Source organism: Neoarius graeffei, chromosome 6 (assembly GCF_027579695.1).
Source record: "Neoarius graeffei isolate fNeoGra1 chromosome 6, fNeoGra1.pri, whole genome shotgun sequence".
In the NCBI taxonomy this organism is placed as follows: domain Eukaryota; kingdom Metazoa; phylum Chordata; class Actinopteri; order Siluriformes; family Ariidae; genus Neoarius; species Neoarius graeffei.
In genome coordinates this window covers 7,576,921-7,604,187 of record NC_083574.1, presented here as the reverse complement: position 1 = coordinate 7,604,187, position 27,267 = coordinate 7,576,921, and the positions used below count along the sequence as shown (strand labels likewise).

Genomic DNA, 27,267 nt, shown 5'->3' with positions numbered 1-27,267 from the left:
AGTGTGACTTTCTTTCACTGCGGCATGAGTGTTGGTTTGAGCCAGATGAGTATTTTTGGTTTGAGTATGTCAGAAACTGCTGATCTCCTCCTGGGGTTTTCACACACAAACAACAGTCTCTAGAGTTTACACAGCATGGTGCGAAAAACAAAAAACACACATCGAGTGAGTGAGTGACAGTTCTGTGGGTGGAAACAAACGCCTTGTTAAGAGACGTCAGAGGAAAATGGCCAGATTGGTTTGAGCTTTTTTTTTTGCCAGGAAGGATATAATAACTCGTATAATCACTCTTTACAACGGTGGTGAGCAGAAAAGCATCTCATCATCTCAGCAACAGCAGAAGAACACACTGAGTTCCACTCCTGTGAAGAACTGGATTCTTAGAATCAACAAGAAGTTCCTATTAAAGTGGCCAGTGAGTGTATATTATCATTAACACCTGATAATGACTAAACTTGTAGGAAATATTTTGGACTTAAAGGTGCAATGTGTAATTTCTAAAAGTGTTTCTAGGTCTGTGATAATCAAAGATATCATGAATAATCAACTTCAAAAATACATTTAGGGAAAAAAAAAGATTTGTGATATTTCGACAAACATTGATTCTGACTGGTTTATTCAGTTCATGCTTTGGTTTTACATTTTTCTGGCCTGTAAATTGGCACCGCCTCTGAGAGCTACCGTATTCAGCCCTGCCCATTTTTTGCATTAAAAAAAAAAAGAAAAAGGCAACTGAGGGGGTGAAGTCAGTTGGGGTGAAGGTCAAGGCCTGGTCAGTTATTTTTTATTACATATGCAATTCCCCTCCCAAGCAGCAGAAGGCGCTAGAATTCACAAAGTGCTCCTTTAAATGAGTAAAACGATGTAATATTGTCTGGGAAATTAAATACAACATAGAGTTTGATATATACACCATTAAAAATGTGTTTTACATGGAATAATGGACTAAATTAAAATTGCCCTCAGACTTTTGGACTTCACTCTAAGCTGGATTTGTCATACAGGAGATTTTTTCTCCATTTGAAGTGTCAAATCTGATATTCTTCTTCCTCTTCTTTTTCTTATTATTATAGACAACAGTATTAAGTGTTTTTCTTGAACTCTGGATCTAGAACTCATATTGTGAGATGAAGATGGTGATCTTGGTGATGTAGCGCCCGATCAGTGCCCTCTTCTCCAGCTCGCTCATCTCCACCTCCACCTCGAGCGTGTCAGGGCCCTGCATGGGGCTGAGCAGCAGAAGCTCGCCGGTCTGCCGGTCTGAACGCTGGATGCTGAAATGGCGTCTCCCACGGCTCCCTAGCACAGCGAAACGCAGAGTATCTCCAATCATCCGCACCGCCGAAACCCGGAATATGACCCGCGGAGCTGAGAGATTTGACACCACTGACATGTGGTGGTAGGAGACGGAGTTGGGAGCCTGCAAACATGCTTTATTGTCTACAGGACAGGGATTCCTTTCACAGCGCCTGGTTCAGTGAAAACAAGCAGAATAGGAAAATTAGCTGCTCTGTCGCGTCTACGTATATTAAGACGCAAACTTAATCGACTGGTCATTGAATTGAATTATTTGAACGATACTAGTTACAATAATGCATTGTTTACAGAAAGTTGTTCTTTGCTAATCTAAATCTTAAAGGCGCTGACTGCAAAGTCATCTGAAATTAAAATTTTTTTTTTATCATGTGTGGCATTTTCCTATGTCTCGCAAGAACAATATCATGCGGACGAGATGCAATAATTTTGATGTCCCGAGGGTCAATTTTCTCTGTTTTGGGACCATTTTCCTCCCTCTTGAGGTAAACAGTACAGCTCTACGGAAACAACAGAAACAGTCGAACGTATGGAACTTTAACTAATTAGCATAACTACGGAACTGCGTCACACCAAAATGGCGATGTGTGGAAAACATTGTGACTCTGCATCGATCTTGGAGAATTTTTAGTCGCAGGGATGTAATTTGTCGTTGACATTCACGAATAGATCCGTGAAACAAAAAGACAAATATATATTTTCTCTGTTACTGCTTTTGTGTAATCGTTTCTTTCTCTGTAAGATCAAAACATTAGGTGTATAACTCCATAGTCGCTACTATGGAGTCGAGCCCATGCATTCGAAGGCTAAGATAGCTAAGAGCTAGCTAGAATGATTTAGTTATCTGTCCAGAAAAATGACACGTCATCTCTCTAACGTTGCTCTATCTTGCAGTTGCACTCACTAGGCAGGCTTTCCTTTTCTTTTCCGCTGGTGGGAGAGCCGAGTCCGCCATGTTTGCCTACGCCGACTTGTTTTGGTTAAAAGTAGGTCAAACACTACATGCCCCGTGGTGGTAACGTGATATTGTTACTCACTTGCTTCGGCGATCTCCAGGATTGTAAAATGCTGGACGCTTTTAATCTCGGCAAAACAGTAACCCGTAGGATACACGGTGTGTGTGCGCAGCAGCGAAACGTCTCGAAACTCCAACAGCAATAGAACCAGAACATTTTTGCCCAGAATTCAACTTTGCAGTCATAACCTTTAAATGTAAAACAGGGGTAAATAATCTCACACTGCACTTTCAATAAAGCTAGAAAAATCTAGGAAGAACGATGGAACTGCTCTGGGTAATTTGGGTGAAAATGTTTCCAATATGTAAAGAATAAAACAATCCTGAATATGCTGCCTTAGGACAATAATCAATGTTGGCCTGATGAAGTGGAGTTAGCATTACCACACCAATTATTTTCCTCGAACAGTACACCCCGAAGTGTTTTATTCATCTTATACCACAGCAATTGGACAATGCATTAATTTTTTCTATTTATTAAACAAACAATGATACATCATGCTTTTTTTTATCCATTTATAGTTACATTTCATGTTGTGGAACGTCCATGAAACAAGTTAATTCATTTTTTATCACTTATTCATCATCAACACCTCTCTTTTGTTTTCTATCTTGAAGTTAATAAGACACAAAGCACAGTTTGTCATGTTACTGAGAAACCATAACGCATGAACTCCTCCGTCCTGAAGACTTTCCTGTGGCGGAAAAGTTCAAGGAACGTTTTTACCCCAGTGTTTGTCACCCAGCATGTCCCTGTGAATAGCTGTGAATTACCTTTGACCATAGAAATGATAATATACTGTACAAGAACATGTGCATTAGCATAAATCGGGGATTTGAATTACAGCCAACATCTTCTGACCAATCAGAATTGAGAATTATTTACGATGTGGTATAAATACTGTACATCTGATGATACGCATTAATCTTCTAATATTTGAAAGGTTGGATTCGACTCCAGATGAATCTGTCTGCAAAATGTTTAAGAGTAAATGTTTGAGAGTAAAAAAAATGACACAGATTGTCATACGCTCTAGATATACTTACGTGGGTGAGGTTTTGACGTAGGTCACATTTCGGATGCGTGGACACTCGACCTTTACGCATTGAAAACCTCCATATGTGTTAACACACAGCCGATCACGGGTGCAGTTGTTCTGCCTTGTGTCACACTCATCGATATCTGTATGAATGATCAGGAAAAAGTGTGTGCATACATAAGAAACATCTAGATTGAGCCTCAGTGCATTCTGTGTAATATAAAGAATTCAAATGGTGGCATGCTTGGGGTGACTCGCCTCTGCAGCCTCGGCCGTCACGGCTCACTTCATAGCCAGCTGGGCATGAACAGCGATAGCCACCCGGAGTGTTAATACAAGCATGCACACACAAACGACCTCCCAGCCCATTATGGAACACTTCACACTCATCAATGTCTGAGAAAATACCAGAAAGAGGCACACAGGATCACAATATTCTGACGTATCTTTTTATCGCTACTGTTGCTGAGCTAAAAGGACTGTTTCTCCAAATTACACTTTGAGTCCTTTACTTTTATTATTCTGAATAAGAGCATTTCATATTTACAGAAAGCAGAACTCAAGGAGATTTGTCAAATCAAAAGTTGTATATTATTAATATGAGTTGAGTCCACAATTTCTAGAACTAGAGTCTGAATTCAGTTGAGTCACAAACCATAGGTTGGTTTATTGTCTATAGTCAAGTTGAGTCCATAGTCGCTAGCTGTAGAGTCTGAATTGAGTCAAGAGTCCATATTGAATGTAGAATTTAGTCCCGAGTCCCAAGCAGCAGAATCTGAGAAGAGTCCCTAAGTCTAGAAGAGCAGAGTCCAAGTCAAGTCCCTGGCTTTACAGTCTGAATCAAGTTGAGCCACAAACCATAGATTCCCTATGTTGGGGAAACAATGGCCTAATGGTTAGCGATGCAGCTTTGGGACCAAAAAGTCACCGCTTCGATTCTCTGGACCAGCAGGAATGTCTGAAGTGCCCTTGAGCATGGCACTTAACCCCTAACTGCTGCTCTGGGTACATTGTATACTGCTCTGGATAAGAGCATCTGCTAAATGCCTGTAATGTAATGTAAATGTAATGTCTAGAATTCAAAGCTGTACACTCCAAATCAACTTTCTAGGTTTGGAATTCAAACTGAGGCTACAGTTTCTAGCTTTAGAGTCAGATTCAATTAATTACTGCCATTTAGCAGACACCCTTATCCAGAGCGACATACAATATATCCAGAGCAGCTTATGGAGCATTTGGGAGGTTAGGTACCTTGCTCAAGGGCACTTCAGCCAGTCCTACTGGTCCAGGGTATCAAACCGGCACCCTTTTGGCCCCAAAGCTGCTTCTTTAACCATTAGGCCAAATTAGCCTTAAGCAACAGAGTTTGTGTTGAATGCAGAACCCCTAGTTTTAGATTTCAAGTCCCAAGGCATAGATTCTGTCATGTCCAGATACCCTAGTCATATAATGACTTGAGTCCAGGGTTCCTAGCTTGAGAGTCAGAATCAAGTGTAGACTCTGAGGTGAGCACCGAATCAAGACCAGAGTCCCAAGTAGCAGAATCTAAAGAGTCGAGTCCCTATGTCTAGAGCAGCACAGTTCAAGTCAAGTCAAGTCCCTAGTTCCAGAGTCAGAATCAAGTTGACTCACAAACCATAGACTCCATGTTGAGTTATTAGTCCTTAGGTTTAGAGTTGGAATCACTTCTAAAGTAAAGTCTGAAGCAAGTCCAGAGTCTCAAGCAGCAGAATCTGAGTTGATTTCAGATCCCCTAGCCATAGATTCTCAGTCATGTGCAGAGCCCGTAGCTTTGGGGTCTGAATCAAGTCTGAATTGGGTCCAGAGTTCTAGTGTCTGAAGAGTCCATAATCCCAAACTGTTCATTCCAAGTTGAGATCTGAGCCATAGGATCTGAATTGAGTCTATGAGCCATTCCACCGAATTGGTGCCATTTCCGTCCCTAGAAAATTATATGTATAAATGCACATAAAAATGTACTTTAAAATAAATTTCCTTATTACGCAGAATGTCCTGCACATTGATCTGATTTCAAATTTAAGATATATAATTGTAAGGATTAATAAAAACTACCTAAAACACTGAAAAATAATGTGTTACCTGTCCCTGCACTCTAACTTTATACTTAACTATGAAATATTATGATTAAAATCCTTCAGAAACAGTATTTCTTTTGCACTGTTGTGTGACTCCATATCCTACCATGGTTTAAATATATTTTTTCATAAGAAATCCACAATATCTTAGTTAAAATACACATTTTAGTCGTGTCCCTGGGTTTTCACTCAATCCTGTTACCCAAACATATTACCCCATCTGACAAATTTGGAACATTCCATAAATCACATGCTCAACAGGAAGTTACATCAGTTGTGTCTTCTGAAGGCCATGGGAAGACCAAAAGTTAGTTCTCTCATTTACTTTTCTGTATATTTGATGATTTTTTAACTTTGACTGATAAGGTCAATGTCAACATACTGTCCTGTTACTTAAATTATTTCTTAGATGATATTTGTTTATTTTAAAAATACAGATTTTTGGTAAATCACTAGAATGTGCTAAGTCAGGTCATGCTATTAGCAATGACGCCATGTGGCTTAATTCCATGTATTAGCTAATCCTAGGCTAAAAACTCTGTCCTGTTACTTTCAGAGTTTTGGTAACAGGACTGAAAAAAATGCAGCCATCTTTGACTTCCAAACCTTGTAACGTAGCCTGAGGTTGACCAATACACATTTTGAGTAGTTAAATATGTGTGTTATTATAATCAGTGTTGAAAAGATATAACAAATTAAGTTTAATTTGGGAGTGGTACAACAAGCAAATGGCACCCATTCGGTGGAATGTCCCCTATAGTCCCTCACTTTAGAGTCTGAATCAGCTCCAGAGTCCCAAACTATACTTTTCAGATCAATTTCTGACTTCCTAACCATAGAATCCATTTTGAGTGTACAGTATTCTAGCTGTAGACTCTGAGGAATAGAGGAACTGAGTAGAGTTCCCAGCTTTTGAGTCCAATTTGAGTCCTGAATCCTTGGCTTTAAAGCCCGAATCGAGTCCATAGCTTTAGAGAACCAAAGTCCAGGTTTAACTCCCAATTCATTACTGAGTTCTCAATGACTGACTGTGTGGTAGTCTGATCTCATGATGAATGAGAATAAATAGAGAAGGTTGGCATTTATTTAGAATAGAATATCTGACCTGTATTTCTATCTGTATTTTTGAGCTGGTTTGAGAAGAAAGCTAGTTGTTTTTGCTGCTCTATGATTGCATCAAAGAACCAATATGAGTCTTGAGGACAGCTGTAACAGTCTCATGGAAACAGTACGTAGTTGTTTTTAAAAATATAGTTTATTAAGGAGCCAATATCTACAGAATAAAGTTCTGCAGAAATATCAAACCATCCTGTGTACTTTACAAGCAGAAAACAAACATCTCCCAACCGCTCTCCCCACCCTACCCTGTTACCGCATGACCCATTTGGGGAAACCTTAGAGTGCCTGCATGATATATTTCCCCCTCCAATACACCAAGGTCAACAAGTAAAGGCTGCAAAATTTCGTTAACCTGTCTAACCTTATTTTGCAAAATAAATCTGATCATCACATGACAGATCTGTCAGATCTTCTTCTAGAAGGAATTTCTTTCTTCTTCTAGAAAAAGTAGCATTTTGCCATGAGGAGTATGTAGGACAGCAGTTACTCTTGAGTGGGTTTTAAATGTAAGAATCTCTCGGAAACTTCTCTAATATTAGGAGAGGTTCTGGTGTTAAGCTTACATTTGAGAGCACTTCAAAGATATCCAACAAGAAATCCTTCAGCTTATGGCAGAGAGCAAAGCTACAGTATGTGTGAGAGATTATGAGTGTTATTTTATATTTATCACATATTGGAGGAATGTTTGAAAAGTATATTGTCTTGTCTTTGAGTAGTGTAACCTGAATAAGACAACACCAAGCATCAGTTGAACAAGTATTGATGTTCTTCAAGCAAGTTTCCCACATCGTTTTGGGAATCTCTTTGCGTAAATCCTCTTCCCACAATGCTGTAATAACATCTGTTGATGGCATGTAGTGTATGTGGCTTGTAATGAACTATAAACAGAAGATATTGTGTATCCCGTGATGGTGTCTGAAAGAAGATAATCATCCAGTTTAGGAGGGCTGGCATTCTCAAAATTGGGAACATGTCTCCACAGATAATCTCAGATTTGCTGTCTAACCTGGTAGGTATGAAAGAAGTGTTTCTGGAGATGGAAAGGACATGGAATAACATGGGCTTGAGTTTGAGCTGGGCCTTGATTTGCCTTCAAATCCTGATCATGTTGTAGGCAAAAAGGTTGTGGTTATAAACTGCTTTATCTAATTTTATTGAGGAAAGAAAGAAGCACGTCCTTCAATTCCATAAGATAGACATTGTTCCCTTTCTAATTTAAGCCCTATAGCCTCACAGCAAGAAGGTTCCAGGTTCAAACCTTCTAATTTAAGCCCTGTAGCATCACAGTAAGAAGGTTCCGGGGTCAGGGCCTTTCTGTGTGGAGTTTGCATGTTCTCCCTGTGTCTGTATGGGTTTTCTCTGGGTGCTCTGGTTTCCTCTCACAGTTCAAAGACATGCAAATCAAGTCAAAATCCCTCCCACACCAAGATCTGGTCTTCCCAGGCAGTCTCCTGTCCCAGTACTAACCAGCTCTTGAGGTGCATGGGTGCAGCGCTGGCTGATCTCCATTTCGCAGCCCTCGGCCTCTCGCCTATTATATAGAGGTTACAGTAGGGGGCTGGTCCTCAGGTACCCGCGAGAGTTCGACTTCCTACTCGCATCTGTATTGCAGCATGCCTTGCCAGATGGCAGTAGGTACCATTTTTATGATGGTCTTTGGTATGACCCAACCACGAGCAGAACTCGCAGTCTCTCAGTCAAGAGGCAGACACGCTAACCACTAGGGCAACTCGCGGTCTCAAATGCCCCTTTTCCACCAAAGCAGTTCCAGGGCTGGTTCGGGGCCAGTGCTTAGTTTGGAACTGGGTTTTCTGTTTCCACTGACAAAGAACTGGCTCTGGGGCCAGAAAACCCGGTTCCAGGCTAGCACCAACTCTCTGCTGGGCCAGAGGAAAGAACCACTTACGTCAGTGGGGGGGCGGAGTTGTTAAGACCAACAACAATAACAAGACCGCGAAAGATCGCCATTTTTAAGCGACGAGAAGCAGCAGCTGTACAAACGCGAAGTCATCCATTATTATTGTTGTTGTTGTTGCTGCTGCTGCTTCTTCCGTGTTGTTTTTGCTTCAATATTCGCGCCAAGGTTTATGCAAACGTAGCGACGTAACTGACGTATACAGCGACGTAACTGACGTATTCAGCGACGTAATGACGTGGCTTCCCTTAGCACCGTGAGCTATGGAAAAGCAAACTGGTTCTCAGCTGGCTCGCAAGTTGAACGAGTTGTGAACCAGCACCGGCCCCGAACCAGCCCTGGAACTGATTTGGTGGAAAAGGGGTAAAAGACATGCAGATTAGGTAAAATACCCAGCCACTGGGGTTTCACAAGCCAGTGCATACTTAGTGCCGGTCCCAAGCCCGGATAAATCGGAAAGTGTTGCGTCAGGAAGGGCATCCGGTGTAAAACCTATGCCAAATCAAATATGTAGAACAGATCTGCTGTGGCAACCCATAACATGAGCAGCTGAAAGAAGAAGAAGAAGAAGAAGAAGAAGAAGGATGGGTGGGTCCATGATACATAGTAACCCAACAAAAAGAGATGCACATGCAACCTGGTTGCAATAAGACCCTTGTATCCCAGCACCCTGAAGGTTATAATCTGACTAAAGAATTTGTCAAGATTTTTTTTTCGGAATCAGATTAAAATGAGCTAAAATGTTATCCGATTATTAGCAATAACAAACAGGGAGTGTTATTTGGCTAAAATAACTCTGTCAAATGGGGTAAGTCTAGAAGATTCTTATAGCTTGGGGCCCAGTCAGTGGCGAAGTGATGGTTTAGCCTGTAATGGCTGTATTAGGTCATTATCGTATCGTATTTATTTTATGCAGAAACATTTAATTTAATTATTTTTGAAGGCATGTTTTGTCTACAGCATTTCTTTGCAGCTGCCTAAGACTTTTACAAAGTACTGTTTATATCATGGAAACTGTGAGTATTTATTCTCGAGAGAAATAGGACTATGAGCCTCTTGTTGCCTTGTTTGTGGGGATGATCAAGATGTAATGCTTTATGATTGCAACATCGAATACATCATAAAGATGCCATAAACACATTTGTTAGCTGAACAAAGCTAGCTAGATAAATGTGTCCATTATCGACAACTCGTCCGTAGGAGCATGTCTTAGCTATCTAGCATTAGCTATCTAGTTTCTTGGTGTAGACTTTGAGCTAAGTAGATTGGTTAAAGATACAATATACAGTAAATTGTATTTTGTATTTACCCCCCTGAGATGCAGGTACATACAGGTGTTATTTCCCCATATGATGAGATTTTTTTACCCCACGAAAATGGGTATATGATCAAGTCAAAAGCCTTGTTCAGGAATACAGTATTTATAAAATTTGTGTGTAGTTTGGTAAAATACTGTACATATCTCACTCATATTGTGATTTTTATCTGGTGTGACCAGTGCTCACCTGTGCAGATACTGGTGTCCCGGCCTGAAATGGTATATCCTACCTCACAGGTGCAGTGTGTGGTGCCCTGGACCTGGCTACACTTGGACGGCTGCACAAACGGAAGCAGAGTTGTTAAAGGAAACGAGGTGGCAGCTGCAGCTCCAGAGGTGGCAGCAGAGATGTTGGTTGTGGTGACAAAAACTGGAGGAAGAGAATGATATGTTGGAAAAACATTTATCAGCTGCGTACAGTATACATTTTAATGAGACTTGCAATAGTTGAACAGTAACGCTCGTTTCTGACCCGCAAAAATGTCAAACTGAAGCCTAAAACGAAGACGCTAGCCAGATTTGTTACATGGCTATATTGCAAATCATAGTTTTTATAAACTATCTTTGAAATTCTATAATTAGTCTGGGTCTAGAAACACTTTCCAAAATTACAGACCGCACCTTTAATTTTGTTGACTACCATAAGCAAAACGTCTTAGCAATAAAATGACATTCATGAAAGCTTTTCATGTGATATGCCTCTGTGTCATTGTATATACCGTATATTGCATTATGTCTTAGTCAAAACAGATAAACTAGACTGTTCATCATTTTTTAAAAATATATATTTATATTTATAGTGTTATTGCTTTTTCATTCACTTTGACTTGCAGGAGGATATAAGATTATGAGACCTAAAAACAGCCTCGGTCGTGTGTGCTTCTCAAGATGCATTTAAAACATCATAACTCTAAATGTGTGCTTTCCACTTGTGTAATGCATAATTTTATTTGCTTTATTTACATTTACAGTATTTGGCAGACGCTTTTATCCACAGAGACTTATAGAAGTGCCTGGTTGTCTGCTTGGAAAACAAACATGTTTTTATGCTTGAGCAGATCACACCGAGTCTAAAGATGCCAACAGTTAAAGACGCTGCCAGAAATGGGCATCAGTGCTTTTATAGGAGTAAATACAGAAACCAATAAGTAATGGACAAGTTTTTTTTTTAAATTAAGTGCACGATTTTTTTCAGTTCATGTTTGAGAATAGTGAAAGACTTAGCAGTTTGGACAGCCAGGTAAAGATCATTCTCCCACCTGGGTGCCTGGACATAGACATTTTGATGCATGTATTTCCTGTGTCTTGAAGGTTGTTAGGTCAAGGCTTACAGTGTAGATTTAACTATTTTCAAAAACTAGTGGACAGCACGGTGATGTAGTGGTTAGCACTGTCACCTCACAGCAAGAAGGTCCGGGTTCGAGCCCCGTGGCCGGCGAGGGCCTTTCTGTGCGGAGTTTGCATGTTCTCCCCGTGTCTGCGTGGGTTTCCTCCGGGCGCTCCGGTTTCCCCCACAGTCCAAAGACATGCAGGTTAGGCTAATTGGTGGCTCTAAATTGACCATAGGTGTGAATGAGAGTGTGAATGGTTGTTTGCCTCTATGTGTTAGCCCTGCGATGATCTGGCGACTTGTCCAGGGTGTACCCCGCCTCTCGCCAATAGTCAGCTGGGATAGGCTCCAGCTTTCCTGCGACCCTGTACAGGATAACTGGCTATGGATAATGGATGCATGGAAAAACTAGTGGCTCTGGACTTTGTTTTTTTCTATTTTGACCATCTGTTCACACTGAAACCTATCCACAGAAAACCCTATTACATTACAGGCATTTAGCAGATGCTCTTATCCAGAGCGACATACAACAGGACTCTGACATACCCACAGCAGTGGGCAGCCTGGGGAGCAGTCGGGGGTTAGGTGCCTTACTCAAAAGCACTTTAGCCATTCTTGCTGGGCCAGGGAAACAAACTGGTGACCTTTTGGTCACAAAACTGCTTCTCTAACCTCAAGTCTTCTCCCTTATTCTCCCCAAATGCTCTTCACAAGAAGATGCATTCGTATTGTATTGTAAGCAGATATATTTGAAAATATAGACAGCTGTTGTCCTGTGATCGGGTCCTGTTGTTGTTGGTGCTACCTGGTCATTTTTGTAAAATTTAACACATATACCTCGATCATAGCGGCGCTCCAAGGGGACAAAGAACACGGAGTGAAGCACCACACTTAAGAGAATATGGCACTTATATGTTTTACAGAAAATACTCACAACAGTTTCGTATAAAACGAGTTAAAACAGTTTTTTTAGTCCACTAGCTTGTTGGATAGTTTGTGTCATGTAAGGGCTCTAGATGGATGTAATCGCAGGAAGAGTTTTATTGAAAACATGCTTGCAAACAGATCCAAAACGGAGACAAAGGCGGAGTCAAAAAACAGGCAGTGATGGAGTGAGGCACAGACAGGATATAAGAGGGAATACAATACTCACAGTCCAAAAACACAAATAGGGTCAAAACCAGAAATGCAATACAGGATACAAGGCTTGGTAATGTTAGACGCAGGGTACAGAGTGTATACTTCACAAAGTCTGTGTGTTCCTGAGAGTCCTTATATGTATGCGCTGTGATTGAGCTCTAATCAGGAACAGGTGCATGGTGATTAGTCCTCATGGTGCTGTGTGTGGATGTGAGCGATGTAACCAGACAACTGTTTGACATATCGTGTTTGATATTGGATAGTAACTCTACAGTAATGCTGTAAAGTGAAAGCGCTGGTTCACTGCTGTTCACCAGGAACCCAGCAGAGTTGCACCATAATAAATGTAGTGGTGTTGTTTCTGGCGCATGGTATGCGGCGTCAAAGAAAGGAATAAATATGTATTCGTAACTGCGATACGTATCTCATTATTGGTCTCACTGTCACAAGACAATGCAGCGATTTATTGAAGTGAAATACATGACACGACAAAATTTGATGGTTCATTCCATTCATGGTGCTATAATATGATTATTGATTTTGTGTCCTTGTAAATATTTTGCTCATAAACTCACCAGGAGCTCTGATGAGTATTAAGATCTATTAAAAACCAAATTCTTGTGTGCACTGCACTATGATCCATGTGAAGTCTATGTGAATAATTTTGTACGACAAAACCAAACAAAACATTTCAGTCAAGCAAATGTTTTCGTAACACTGATTTTCTTCATATAGACTGGTACCAAAATCCAGAATTGTGACACCCAAAGGCATTTTTGAGACAAAGTCGGCAAACAGTCTTATTTTGTCAATTTGGGTGTGCCGAATTCAAATCTGCAATATGCCGAGCTCTATCTGACCTCTGTTGACCTCTAGAGGTCATTGAACTTTGGGCTTGTAAACGTCTCAGCTGAACCCAGTTTCTCAGCTTTCTAAGGAATGAAATGTACTAAAATGATTAATGAAGTTAGCAAATGGCCTCGTTTGTTAAATGTTTGGGTGCTGAATTCATTTTTCATTTGTAAAACGACATATGACCTCTGATAACCTCAAGGTCATTAAACTTGGCCTATAGGCCTATGCATTTAACGGCATTTTTAAACTGACTTTACTCCCCCAAAAAGAATATGAACAGACAAAAAACAAATAGAAAGGAACAAATACAACATTAAATGCCAGTCCATGTACATGTGACTTACTTTTCGCAATGAGAATGCCTAGGCGATCACCTTACATAACATTGCATTACATTTAGCGGTTATTGTTTATACAAAGCTACTGAAAAAAGGACAGATTCAGCAGCATACAAAATGTGGGGGCGTACAGGGTATACAGGTTAATCAGGGTTAGTATATATGAGAGTTTTTTTCTTTGTTGTTTGTTTTTTGTAAAGGCTTTACCCGGTTTAAAACAAAACAAAACAAAACAAAAAACAAACAACAAAGAAAAAAACTCTCATATATACTAACCCTGATTAACCTGTATACCCTGTATGCCCCCACATTTTGTATGCTGCTGAATCTGTCCTTTTTTCAGTAGCTTTGTATAAACAATAACCGCTAAATGTAATGCAATGTTATGTAAGGTGATCGCCGAGGCATTCTCATTGTGAAAAGTAAGTCACATGTACATGGACTGGCATTTAATGTTGTATTTGTTCCTTTCTATTTGTTTTTGTCTGTTCATATTCTTTTTGGGGGAGTAAAGTCAGTTTAAAAATGCCGTTAAATGCATAGGCCTATAGGCCAAGTTTAATGACCTTGAGGTTATCAGAGGTCATATGTCGTTTTACAAATGAAAAATGAATTCAGCACCCAAACATTTAACAAACAAGGCCATTTGCTAACTTCATTAATCATTTTAGTACATTTCATTCCTTAGAAAGCTGAGAAACTGGGTTCAGCTGAGACGTTTACAGGCCCAAAGTTCAATGACCTCTAGAGGTCAACAGAGGTCAGATAGAGCTCGGCATATTGCAGATTTGAATTCGGCACACCCAAATTCACAAAATAAGACTGTTTGCTGACTTTGTCTCAAAAATGCCTTTAACTCCTTAAATAAGCACTTTTTGAATTTTGGTACCAGTCTAATACTCATGTGTGTATGTTGATAAATCATAACCCCAGTCAGCTGTAAATTACAAAGCGCATTCGCAGCACGTGGCACAAAATTCTTAAACTAAAAGGTAAAATTGTGCCTCCTAAGCATGACGTGTGCTAAATTTTCCAGTAATGCAGCTCAGCCACTGCGGTGTGTGAGCTACCAGAGACACACTCTGTGTCCGAAATCACTCACTATATAGTGGACTATATAGTGAGTTCGCCATTTTGTAGTGCTGTTCGAATATACAGTGAGAATTATTACACCCTATTTAGTGGACTCATAGTATCTCACAATGCATCATGAAAAGTAGCGTACAACCGATGGGCACTAACCAAGCAATATATACCATCATGCATTGCGGTCATGCTCAAAGAAAAAAGTGTGTTGGGGTGAATGGACGGAGGAAGAAACACTTTATAAATGGACATTCAAATACGATTAAAAATAGTAAGAGAATAGAAGAAAAGCTAAAATAGAACAAGACAGATAAAATACAAGAATAAAAGTGACAGTGCAGAGCGAGGAATTAATCAAAAGCCTCAAATTTGATTTAATAAAAGGCAGCGGCAAAGAAGAAAGAAAGTATTCAGCCTTGATTTAAAAGAACTGAAAGATGCAACAGAGTACGGCAAAGTACTTTGTATTGATTAATGTGGGAAATGTGCTCAGTATAATATGGTTTTATCACAAAAATACATGCATGTATTTATTATTTTGAAAACCCACCAGCCGACTGATCTGGCACATTTTAATTGTGCGACAGTACAATTTTATGCTAAAACATATTTCTGAAAGGACTTCAGATAAGTGAATGTTATTCATGTTAGTGTAACTCCGTGTTTACATGCTAACTAACAGTGTCCAAGTTAACTAGCTATGTGTAAACATTAGCCGTGGACAAGCCTATGACGTAACTCCGTGTTTACATGCTAACTAACAGTGTCCAAGTTAACTAACTATGTGTAAACATTAGCCGTGGACAAGGCTAATGACATAAATAATGGCGCAGCGGAGTAGTGTCCGAAAGCGTTTTTTCATTTTACCAATGAGCTCACTATATAGTCCTCTAGATAGAATTCCCGAGATAGCAGAGGTGGACAAAGTCCCCAACTTCATTACTTAAGTCAAAGTACAGATCCCACTGGTCAAATGTTACTCCGATACAAGTGAAAGTTGTCCAGTCAAATTTTTACGTAAGTACTTGCTTTTAAAAATACTTAAGTATTGAAAGTACATTTTCTGTCAGTGCATCATTATATTATTGCCACAACGTTTACAAAACCTAACGCCGTTACCAAAGACAGAAACGTGAATTCATTAAATGAACGCATGCTGTGCCATCATGGTGGTTTAACGTTAAGCTAGCTAGTCAGTGAAACTCCACCTGACATGCTAGCAAATGCTTTTCAAACTCGAAATCATATTGGGTAGCTAACACTACGAGAAAAGAAAGATTTCTACATTGTTTATTTGGCAAGATTATGCTAAAACATATTTCTGAAAGGACTTCAGATAAGTGAACGTTATTCATGTTAGCGTAACTCCGTGTTTACATGCTAACTAACAGTGTCCAAGTTAACTAGCTATGTGTAAACATTAGCCGTGGACAAGGCTACGGCAACTTTGTGGGCAAATCCAGAGAAAGTCATTTGACAAACCAGACTGCATAGCTATGTTTGCAACGTTACCGCTAGCTCTAAAAGCACACACAACTTTACTGTAAGCTTTCTCTTGGAATAAAACGTTTATATTATATACCTCGATATGCTTCCGCAGGTTGGATGGCGAGTTTTTGTAGGCTGTGATGTGGTTCATTTTCAGCAAACAAAGCAAACATTTAAAACGAAATTAATCTTTAATCCTTTCAGAAAACTGAAACATAGGTTCTAGGTAAAGCCATGAGTGTGTGCGTTCCCCAGAAGAACCGCCTCCTTCCATTCTGCCGTCAACTGATTGTGTTAAATAACGCTGCGGAGAAATCATTGAACTTGATTTTATACAGTCTATGAATGTGACGTGACTCTAGTGATTATTGATCGGCTGTCTCAAAGTCACCTACGAAAAAAACCAATCACGTTTTAGAAAAGAAAAGAAAAGAAAAGAAAAGAAAAGAAAAGAAAAGAAAAAAAACATCCACTTTCAAAGCCGCTTCATAGTAACGAGTAACGAGGACCTTGATAGAAATGTCGTGGAGTGAAAAGTACGATATTTGTCTTTCAAATATAGTGAAGTTAAAGTCACAAGTTTCCAAAAAAAAATACTTAAGTAAAGTACAGATACTCAAAATGTGTACTTAAGTACAGTATTCAAGTAAATGTACTTTGTTACTGTCCACCTCTGCTAGATAGTGAGTAGGGAGTAGTGAATGAGTGAGTGATTTCGGACACAGTCACACACTAACTCTTCCTCTGTTTAAAGGGCTAGCCTTATTTGTCTGAATTTCTTTCAAGTCATTAATATGAAGTGATTGATTTTCACAAAATTTTCATTACAATGGTGTGTTGAAACAAACCGAAACAAATAAGAAGTTTCAACTTGACAGCAAGGGCATAACCCTTGTATAAAATTGCAGTAGCTCATCAAAAAGATCAATCCAGGTTTCTGCTTACAAATGGTTTATGGACAAACTATATTTCCATGAATATCACTTTTCTTGTATAAATGCTCCTGAGAGTGAGTTACAAATAAATTCGTTGTCTACTTTTTTGGCACACTGGTCTCATCTCATCTCATTATCTCTAGCCGCTTTATCCTGTTCTACAGGGTCGCAGGCAAGCTGGAGCCTATCCCAGCTGACTATGGGCGAAAGGCGGGGTACACCCTGGACAAGTTGCCAGGTCATCACAGGGCTGACACATAGACACAGACAACCATTCACACCTACGGTCAATTTAGAGTCACCAGTTAACCTAACCTGCATGTCTTTGGACTGTGGGGGAAACCGGAGCACCCGGAGGAAACCCACACGGACAAGGGAGAACATGCAAACTCCACACAGAAAGGCCCTCGTCAGCCACGGGGCTTGAACCTGGACCTTCTTGCTGTGAGGCGACAGTGCTAACCACTACACCACTGTGCCGGCCACTGGCACACTGGTGTTTTTTTTTTAATTTTAAATTCTTTTTTACAATTTAATTTACAGCCCCAATTCCAAAAAAAGTTGGGACAAAGTACAAATTGTAAATAAAAATGGAATGCAATAATTTACAAATCTCAAAAACTGATATTGTATTCACAATAGAACATAGACAACATATCAAATATCGAAAGTGAAACATTTTGAAATTCCATGCCAAATATTGGCTCATTTGAAATTTCATGACAGCAACACATCTCAAAAAAGTTGGGACGGGGCATTAAGAGGCTGCAAAAGTTAAAGGTACAAAAGAGGAACAGCTGGAGGACCAAATTGCAACTCATTAGGTCAATTGGCAATAGGTCATTAACATGACTGGGTATAAAAAGAGCATCTTGGAGTGGCAGCGGCTCTCAGAAGCAAAGATGGGAAGAGGATCAACAATCCCCCTAATTCTGCGCCGACAAATAGTGGAGCAATATCAGAAAGGAGTTCGACAGTGTAAAATTGCAAAGAGTTTGAACATATCATCATTTACAGTGCATAATATCATCAAAAGATTCAGAGACTCTGGAAGAATCTCTGTGCGTAAGGGTCAAGGCCGGAAAACCATACTGGGTGCCCGTGATCTTCGGGCCCTTAGACGGCACTGCATCACATACAGGCATGCTTCTGTATTGGAAATCACAAAATGGGCTCAGGAATATTTCCAGAGAACATTATCTGTGAACACAATTCACCGTGCCAGCCGCCGTTGCCAGCTAAAACTCTATAGTTCAAAGAAGAAGCCGTATCTAAACATGATCCAGAAGTGCAGACGTCTTCTCTGGGCCAAGGCTCATTTAAAATGGACTGTGGCAAAGTGGAAAACTGTTCTGTGGTCAGACGAATCAAAATGTGAAGTTCTTTATGGAAATCAGGGACGCCGTGTCATTCGGATTAAAGAGGAGAAGGACGACCCAAGTTGTTATCAGCGCTCAGTTCAGAAGCCTGCATCTCTGATGGTATGGGGTTGCATTACTGCGTGTGGCATGGGCAGCTTACACATCTGGAAAGACACCATCAATGCTGAAAGGTATATCCAGGTTCTAGAGCAACATATGCTCCCATCCAGACGACGTCTCTTTCAGGGAAGACCTTGCATTTTCCGACATGACAATGCCAAACCACATACTGCATCAATTACAGCATCATGGCTGCGTAGAAGAAGGGTCCGGGTACTGAACTGGCCAGCCTGCAGTCCAGATCTTTCACCCATAGAAAACATTTGGCGCATCATAAAACGGAAGATATGACAAAAAAGACCTAAGACAGTTGAGCAACTAGAATCCTACATTAGACAAGAATGGGTTAACATTCCTATCCCTAAACTTGAGCAACTTGTCTCCTCAGTCCCCAAACGTTTACAGACTGTTGTAAAGAGAAAAGGGGATGTCTCACAGTGGTAAACATGGCCTTGTCCCAACTTTTTTGAGATGTGTTGTTGTCATGAAATTTAAAATCACCTAATTTTTCTCTTTAAATGATACATTTTCTCAGTTTAAACATTTGATATGTCATCTATGTTCTATTTTGAATAAAATATGGAATTTTGAAACGTCCACATCATTGCATTCCGTTTTTATTTACAATTTGTACTTTGTCCCAACTTTTTTGGAATCGGGGTTGTACCTACATTATTATTGTCAATTTATAGAAAAATATCTGAAATAAAACTGAATGAATCGTGGCTTGTTTTTAGCTCAATAACCTCACATGTTGGTGTTGGAGATTGGCACGTCGGTCCAGCCCATCCTCTGGCACATGCACACGTGAATCCATTCACTTCATCCGTGCATGAACCCCCATTCGCACAGGGTGAAGAGCCACATTCGTTTATTTCTGAGGAAAGACAGGAATTCAGCCATTAATCTATCCCTAACACCACGCAGATGCATTAAGGTATGCAGAGCTCTGATAGCTTCATGTAACTTTATCCGATGATACTGATGCAGAGATTAAGCAAAGTATGTCCTGTGCTCTGTGTTTTCACAGCCAGCTTTCTGTCGTGCCGATGGAGCGATCGGCGAGCCTAATCGACTTGTTGGACTGCTGTGTGGAATTAAATGGTGTGTAAAACAGTGCGCTGGGCCAAAAAATTTACAGAAGCCAAATGAAACTCAATCATGCTGAGGAGCATGTGAAATCGAAGACTCCTTTTCCTGGGGCACAATGTGGGTGATAATGTAAGCGATGTGTAAAAGAACATTTTAGAGAGAGGAAAAAATAAAAGCAACGATGAGGGAAGTGAGGGTGATGGACGAAAGTGAGAAAAGATGAGTAATGAGGCTAGACAAGTATAAGGAGTGAGAAAGCAACCGTGACACAGGACGGTTGTAATCCAAAAATTTTAGCATGCTACATAAAAAGAGGTGCCTTTGTAGCATTTCCACTCAAAAGTTGGCTTTATTTTGGTAAAAAAGTAAACTTAAGGGTGGAGTTCGTACAGCTACATGAGATCTTTACGACAATGACATCAAACTACATCAATATTTATAAAGGCTCATTCCAACAGATGTTAGCTCTCATTAAAAAAACAAACCAAACCAAAACAAACAAAAAAAACCCATCCACATCTGAATCAGGAAACATAGATCATAGAGTTGACATAAGGTGGTTATGACGCTTACTGAGCTGATTGACTGTACATTAGAACATCATTACAACTGACACTACACACATATTTCATAATTAAGAGCTCCATAAAGATGATGGGCAAACATTTATTTATATAAGCCTTTATAAAGGTTTTTATTCGATCCACATTCATTGGATATGAACAATTGTGCACTCTGATTGGCTACTCTACTACTAGGATATCAGCTCATATACTGTGAGTAGAGAAAAAGAAAATGGCGGAGCATGTTGCTGAACCAGGGCAGCACAGTGGTGTAGTGGTTAGCGCTGTCGCCTCACAGCAAGAAGGTCCAGGTTCGAGCCCCGTGGCCGGCGAGGGCCTTTCTGTGTGGAGTTTGCATGTTCTCCCCATGTCCGCGTGGGTTTCCTCCGGGTGCTCCGGTTTTCCCCACAGTCCAAAGACATGCAGGTTAGGTTAACTGGTGACTCTAAATTGACCGTAGGTGTGAATGGTTGTCTGTGTCTATGTGTCAACCCTGTGATGACCTGGCGACTTGTCCAGGGTGCACCCCGCCTTTCGCCCGTAGTCAGCTGGGATAGGCTCCAGCTTGCCTGCGACCCTGTAGAACAGGATAAAGCGGCTAGAGATGATGAGATGAGATGAGATGCTCCTGTCATTTCGCTGGTTTTTTTACATTCTAAGCGGAAACTATTTTGTCGGATGTTTTGTATAAAGTTTTTATTTATCGAATTTGCAGAAAATGAAAATGCTCCGTTTCTCAAAATCCAGTGAATGTGGATAGAATAAAACAGTTATTCCACTCAATCTCGTCGTACACGAATTATAGCCGACTCAGTGCTACGCGTCTCGTTGGCTATCAGCTCATGTACGACTTGATTTCATGGAATAACTGTTAAATACAGCTTCACATCAGTTGCCATATACACTCACCGGACACTTTAATAGGAACTTGTTGTTGATTCTAAGATTTCTGTTCTTCACAGGAATGGAACCCAATGTGTTCTTCTGCTGTTGCATGCTGAGATGCTTTTCTGCTCACCATGGTTGTAAAGAGTTGCTATGAGTTGCTATATCCTTTCTGGCAAAAAAGCTCGAACTGCTCAATCTGTCCATTTTCTGATCTCTGACCTCTGCTATCAACAAAAACTGTCGCTCACGCAAATCAATGTTTTTTGTTTTCCGCACCATTCTGCGTCAACTCTAGAGACTGTTGTGTGTGAAAACCCCAGGAGACCAGCAGTTTCTGAAATACTCAAACCAAAAATACTCATCTGGCTCAAACCAACACCCATGCCGCAGTGAAAGAAAGTCACACTTTGAGATCACAATTTTTCCCTTCTGATATTTGAAGTGAACATGAACTGAATCTCTCGATTTGTATCTGCATTGTGCTGCTGTGAAGGGATTGGCTGATTAAAGAACTGCATAAAACAGCAGGTCTGGTGGATGGGTGTTCCTAACAAAGTGACCAGTGAGTGAACTGTATTTATTTCCTCATGTGTATTACTGACCCTTGCAGATGGGTTGTTGGCCGCTCCAGGTGAGCGACTCCTTACACTGGCGAGTCTCAGAGCCCACCAACTCATAGCCTGCGTCACACAGGAAGTGAACCTCATGACCTGGCAGTAGAACCTTCCCTAATTTTCGTCCATTGAGGGGAGCCTCCAGTTTTGGACAGGAAGCTGTGTCAAGACAGAGAATGAATCAATGCATTATTATATCCACTATGCTTTTTCTCCACAAACTGGCGATAATCATCAGCCGTTCCTACCATCACTGGGTTTGGCAGCCATACGGGCCGTGCTGTTCTGCAGCTGGCTGATTTTCCTCTTCAGGCTGCGGAGACTCTGCAGGTACGAGGTTTCGTGTGATGCGAGCAGCTTTTGTGCTTGGCGGAGAGAATTTTGCAGCTCCTGGGTACTGGGACATTCCTGCAGGAACAGGTAAAGTGGTGTGAGGTAGCAAGCTGGCAAGATAACAATCATAATTATGACTCCTTAAACTCCAATATGTGATTCATCTTAAAGTGTATTACTTAGTAGCTACAACAAAACTAACTGGAAATGTGTGTAGGAATGTAGTCTGGACTGACTAACGACTTCTTGGCATTCAAGGGGTTAAGGAAGGAAGAAAACACAATGGGTGTGTGCTGTTATAGGAAAACGAGACTATTACTGACAGCGTAGCTCACTCCGGCCCCGTCCAGTCCAGAAGGAACGATCTAAAGTGGGCCACCTTGCACAATAAATGTTGCAAGATATATACACTATATACAAGCTATATATAGAAGTTATATCCACCCTAGGAATACCAACCTATTTGCCAGAAAGAATCCAAAATGGCGAGGAATTGACCGAGAAGAAGCGATTTTTGTTGAACTGCTCATTAATGCTTAATTAGTCCACTATTAACGTCATTAATAATTATAATGAAGCAAATCTGGGTAGAAGTTCTATGCACCCTAGGTACCCCTACCTTCATGCCAGAAAGAATAAAAATCGGTGAAGAACTGAGAGAGAAGAAACAATTTTCGTGAAATGTGGACGACGTCAGACGGACAATGGACGCCGCACGACACATGATGGCATAAACTCATCACCAGTTGGCCGGATGAGCTAATAATCAACTTTGACTGATAACAGTAACTCTGCTTCAATAACAGTAACCATGTCATTCATTATTAGCTCATCCGGCCAACAGGTGATGAGTTTATGCCATCATGTGTCGTGCGGCGTCCATCGTCTGTCCGGTGTCGTCCACATTTCACGAAAATCGTTTCTTCTCTCTCAGTTCTTCACTAATTTTTATTCTTTTTGACAGGAAGGTAGGTCTGCCTGGGGTGCATATGGCTTCTACCTAAATTTGCATAACTGCAATTAATAATGAAGATATGGAGTAATTAAGCCCTAACAAGCAGTTTCCACACAAATTGCTTCTTCTCCCTCAGTTCTTCACAGATTTTGATTCTTTCTGGCATGAAGGTAGGGGGACCTAGGGTGCATATAACTTCTACCCAGATTTGCTTCATTACAATTATTAATCATTTTCCGTTTCTGGTTGAGAGTATGCCGTGTGCGTTTTGGCTGCCGCTTCTCACCGGAGCTTTTCATTTTTCTTTCTTTTTTTGTGTGTGTTTATGTAGTTTGATGTTTGTTTTTTGTTTGACTGTTTTTTTCTGCCAGTTGTGGCATCGCTCCGGTCCCAGTTTTGGTGTCCGTTTCCTTCAGGCCTTGGTCCACCGTTGGTGTTGCCTGTGCTCCTCGCTATGGACTGCAATAAACTTGTTGTTCTTTTAAGATCAGGGTTTTCCAGTGCTCTGTGTGGTGGTGCTTCTGTGTTTGGCGTGGTGTTCCGAGCGTTGTTGCCCAGTGGCATTGCGTTGGTTGTGCAGGTGGTTTAGGACATACCAGTACTCTGTGTGGTGGTGCTTCTGTGCTCGCTTTGTGGATCCATGGTGCAGTGTTCTGAGCGATGTTGCCCAGCAGTGTCGCGGCAGCTGTGCAGGTGGTGTGGAATTCATCTTCGTGCACTTGGTGGGACTATAGTAGCGACGCCATTGGAATTACATCCTGACCCTCTCTTGATGGACTCTTTTTTTTTTTCTTTAAGTGTAAAGCAACCTTGGGTGTGAGAAAGGCACTATATAAATTGAAATTATTATTATTATTATTATTATTATTATTATTATTATTATTATTAATGAATTTATGGACTAATTAAGCCTTAATGAACAGTTCAACAAAAATCGCTTCTTCTTGGTGAATTCCTCACTGTTTTGGATTCTTTCTGGCAAATAGGTTGGTATTCCTAGGGTGGATATAGCTCCTACATGTAGCTTGTATATTAGTGTATATAGCTTGCAACATTTATTATGCAAGGTGGCTCACTTTAGATCGTTCCTTCTGGACTAGACGGGGCCGGAGTGAGCTACGCCGTCATTGACGGTCTCTTTTATCTATAACCGCATGTCTTGAATATAAACCTCTGCTTTGCAGCTGCACTACAGTCGATGCTGCTGTTATAGAAAATTAATCAACACTTTCTGACCAATCAGAATTGAGAATTCAACAGCACTGTGGTTTAAAATCTGGTATAAAGAGGACCACTGTTAGTCTTTGGCAGTTAATCATAATACAGCTTTCAAAGAGTTTGTGTGCTTGCTCTTAAAAATTTTTGGATCCGGAAATATTTGTTAAGCAGGATAGCATTACGTTGACAGAATAACTAATTCGTATTCCTTCATCGGTGTGTAATATCACACATTCAGTTTCTTCTCTGCGCAACGAGATTTATTCATCAATTCCAGACCTTCATTCCTCTAAAACTGACCACCTTTTTTTGGCAGTTCTACTTCCCCTTATCCTTTTAATTGCCAGTCCTGTAAATGATTAAAGCTTGTGGTGGTTTTATTCTATGGACTGTGTTCAATCATGAATGATGCAGTGTCTGGCCTCATGACGTGCATGACGTCACCTGAAAGTGGAGGATGGAGCTCAGAGCTGAAAGACTAGATTGTGCTCGTGAGGTGAATGAACAGAGTGTATGCAGAGTTTTACACGCTCCGGGAAAATCTTGCCCCTTACAGAAAGGAAGGGCAGTTCTGATGTGGTTCAGTTAAAAGATTTAAGATAATTTGTTGAGAAGCTGGAAACAGCCAGGTCTGTGTCGAAATGCTAGACCGAAAACTCTGGGCAAGACTCTCTCCCGACATCTTACTTCAGAGTATTGGAATCAGGATTTGGTACATGGGACCAAGTACAACACCATAACATGTATGAAATAGATGCTGGGGCTGATTTCTTTCTAGCCCAGAGTGTAGGTTTACACAGCCAATCACTGACTGCTATGTTTAAGTGATTACACTTCATGAAATGTCCCCTGAGAGTTGATGATATGTCATCAAAAGTGATTGAGAAAGTGCACAAGAAATCCAATAGTGGGTAGAAAGAAACATGATTTTTTTTTTGAAAGGATTACTTTCTTGATAAATTAATTTTTCCAATGGAATTAATTCGAAATACATTACATGGCTAAATATTTGTAGCCTTTAGGGCTACAACAGCTTGTCACTGGATCAGTTCCCTCTAAGGTACTTATTTGTACCCTTTATATACTGCTTGGGAACATATATGTACCTTTTTGACCCTAAAAAGGTACACATAGTTACTTTAAGTTCCAATGAGTCCTAGGGCGTACATTAGTGTAGATTGTACCTTGGGGGACAGAAATGGCTGGGATAGGCTACTGTACCCCTGTTTCTGTCAGTGTGGGGATGAGTTCAGAGCTCTGTGCAGGACACTCAAGTTCTTCCATTCCAACCATGGCACTTCATGGAGCTTGCTTTATGCACAAGGGCATTGTCGTACTGGAAAAGGTTTGGGCGTCTTAGTTCCAGTGAAGGGAAACTGTAATGCTACAGCATACAATAACATTCTATACTATTGTTTGCTTTCAACTTTGTGCCACCAGTTTGGGAAGAACCATATATTGGTGTGATGGTATCCAAAAATGTTTGATCATATAGTGTATTAATACACTCGTTTATCTTCAGTAAGTAGGGACGGCACGGTGGTGTAGTGGTTAGCACTGTCACCTCACAGCAAGAAGGTTCTGGGTTCAAGCCCAATGGCCAACAGGGGCCTTCCTGTGTGGAGTTTGCATGTTCTCCCCGTGTCTGTGTGGGTTTCCTCCGGATGCTCCAGTTTCCCCCACAGTCCAAAGACATGCAGGTTAGGATAATTGGTGGCTCTAAATTGACTGTAGGTGTGAATGTGAGTGTGAATGGTTGTTTGTCTCTATGTGTCAGCCCTGCGATGATCTGGTGACTTGTCCAGGGTGTACCCCGCCTTTCACCCATAGTCAGCTGGGATAGGCTCCAGCTTGCTGCACAGGATAAGCGGTTACAGATAATGGATGGATGGATGGATCTTCAGTAAGTGGTCAGGGATGTGGGCACAAGGTAGGAATACACCCTAGATAGGATGCCAGTCTATTGCAGAGAAACATAGACTTGGGAGGACTTGTCATTAATCAAACGTCCAACATATTTTTGTGGGGTTGGAGGAAACCAGAGAACCTGGAGGAAACCCATACCAACACCAGGAGAACATATGAAACCCTAATTTTCTACTGATAAGGTATTCCAACAGTAGACATTGTCCCAAAGCACCTTTGCAGGAATCCGGATGTAGATTTAGATCTATAATAAACAAACCTTAGCAACACTGGCAAAAACAATCTCCCTGAGATGACATGAGGAAGCAACCTTGACTCAAACTGGAGCCCATCTTCTTTAATTTATCTTTAGACTCTGTAATATTGCTCTGTCTTCTTCCTTTTGAGTATTATAGGATAGTGCTTCAGTTCAGTCTTAACATTCACAATACTGTTCATGGGCTCCTTGCTTCTCATTGGCTGCCATCAAGGGGAAGGGCACTTTTTTCACATTTTCATCTTGCATGACTTGTGTAAATAAACTCAATATTTGCACATCTTGTGAAAACATCTTGTTCGTTGATTATGAAGCATGGAGTTGCGATGGATCAGTGGAGACTCGTGCTTTAAAAGAGTGTAATGCAATATGACAGCATTCTCTTTTTTAAGGTTTCTGGAAAACATTTCATTTTATTTACAGCAAAGTTATGGCACACTGAGTCAAGCTTCTGTAACATTCCCCTTACAGAAATATACTATAGACGCCTAAAGTACATATAACCATAGGATACTAAAACTGCCCTAAGAGATATACTATATAAGTAAAGAATTTTGGCTCTAATAATTTGATAAAGTATTCTGAGCATATTAGTTAAAACGTTTATCACGTAAAACAGATTAAATATGGACTTGAGTGTTTATTATACTCAGAAATATATTTTGTAACTGTATTACAACTCACAAGTCTTAGTCTAGTAGTTTACTCAGCATTTACTTACTTACTTACTTACTAGTGCACTTCTCTTCGAGTATATTTAAACATGGTACTATATCATATCTCATCTCATCTCGTCTCTCATCTCATTATCTCTACAGGGTCGCAGGCAAGCTGGAGCCTATCCCAGCTGCCTACAGGAGAAAGGCGGGGTACACCCTGGACAAGTCGCCAGGTCATCACAGGGCTGACACATAGACACAGACAACCATTCACACCTACAGTCAATTTAGAG

The 27,267-nt window shown here is 40.6% G+C and overlaps 1 protein-coding gene across 2 annotated transcripts in view; it reads right to left on the bottom strand.

Annotated features, from left to right (window-relative positions):
• Positions 1–756: 756 nt before the first annotated feature.
• The window catches only part of LOC132887362 (fibulin-7), a 28,844-nt gene continuing 2,333 nt past the window's right edge, over positions 757–27,267 (bottom strand). The window contains exons 2-8 of one of the 2 annotated variants that reach the window (XM_060922831.1): positions 21,876–22,035; positions 21,616–21,786; positions 19,222–19,347; positions 10,005–10,187; positions 3,628–3,765; positions 3,377–3,512; positions 757–1,469 (exon numbers count right to left, since the gene is read on the bottom strand). In XM_060922831.1, coding sequence (XP_060778814.1) covers positions 1,109–1,469; positions 3,377–3,512; positions 3,628–3,765; positions 10,005–10,187; positions 19,222–19,347; positions 21,616–21,786; positions 21,876–22,035 — 1,275 coding nt within the window. In that variant the 3' untranslated portion in view covers positions 757–1,108. The remainder of the gene's footprint in view (positions 1,470–3,376; positions 3,513–3,627; positions 3,766–10,004; positions 10,188–19,221; positions 19,348–21,615; positions 21,787–21,875; positions 22,036–27,267) is intronic. The other variant, XM_060922832.1, reaches the window with a different exon arrangement.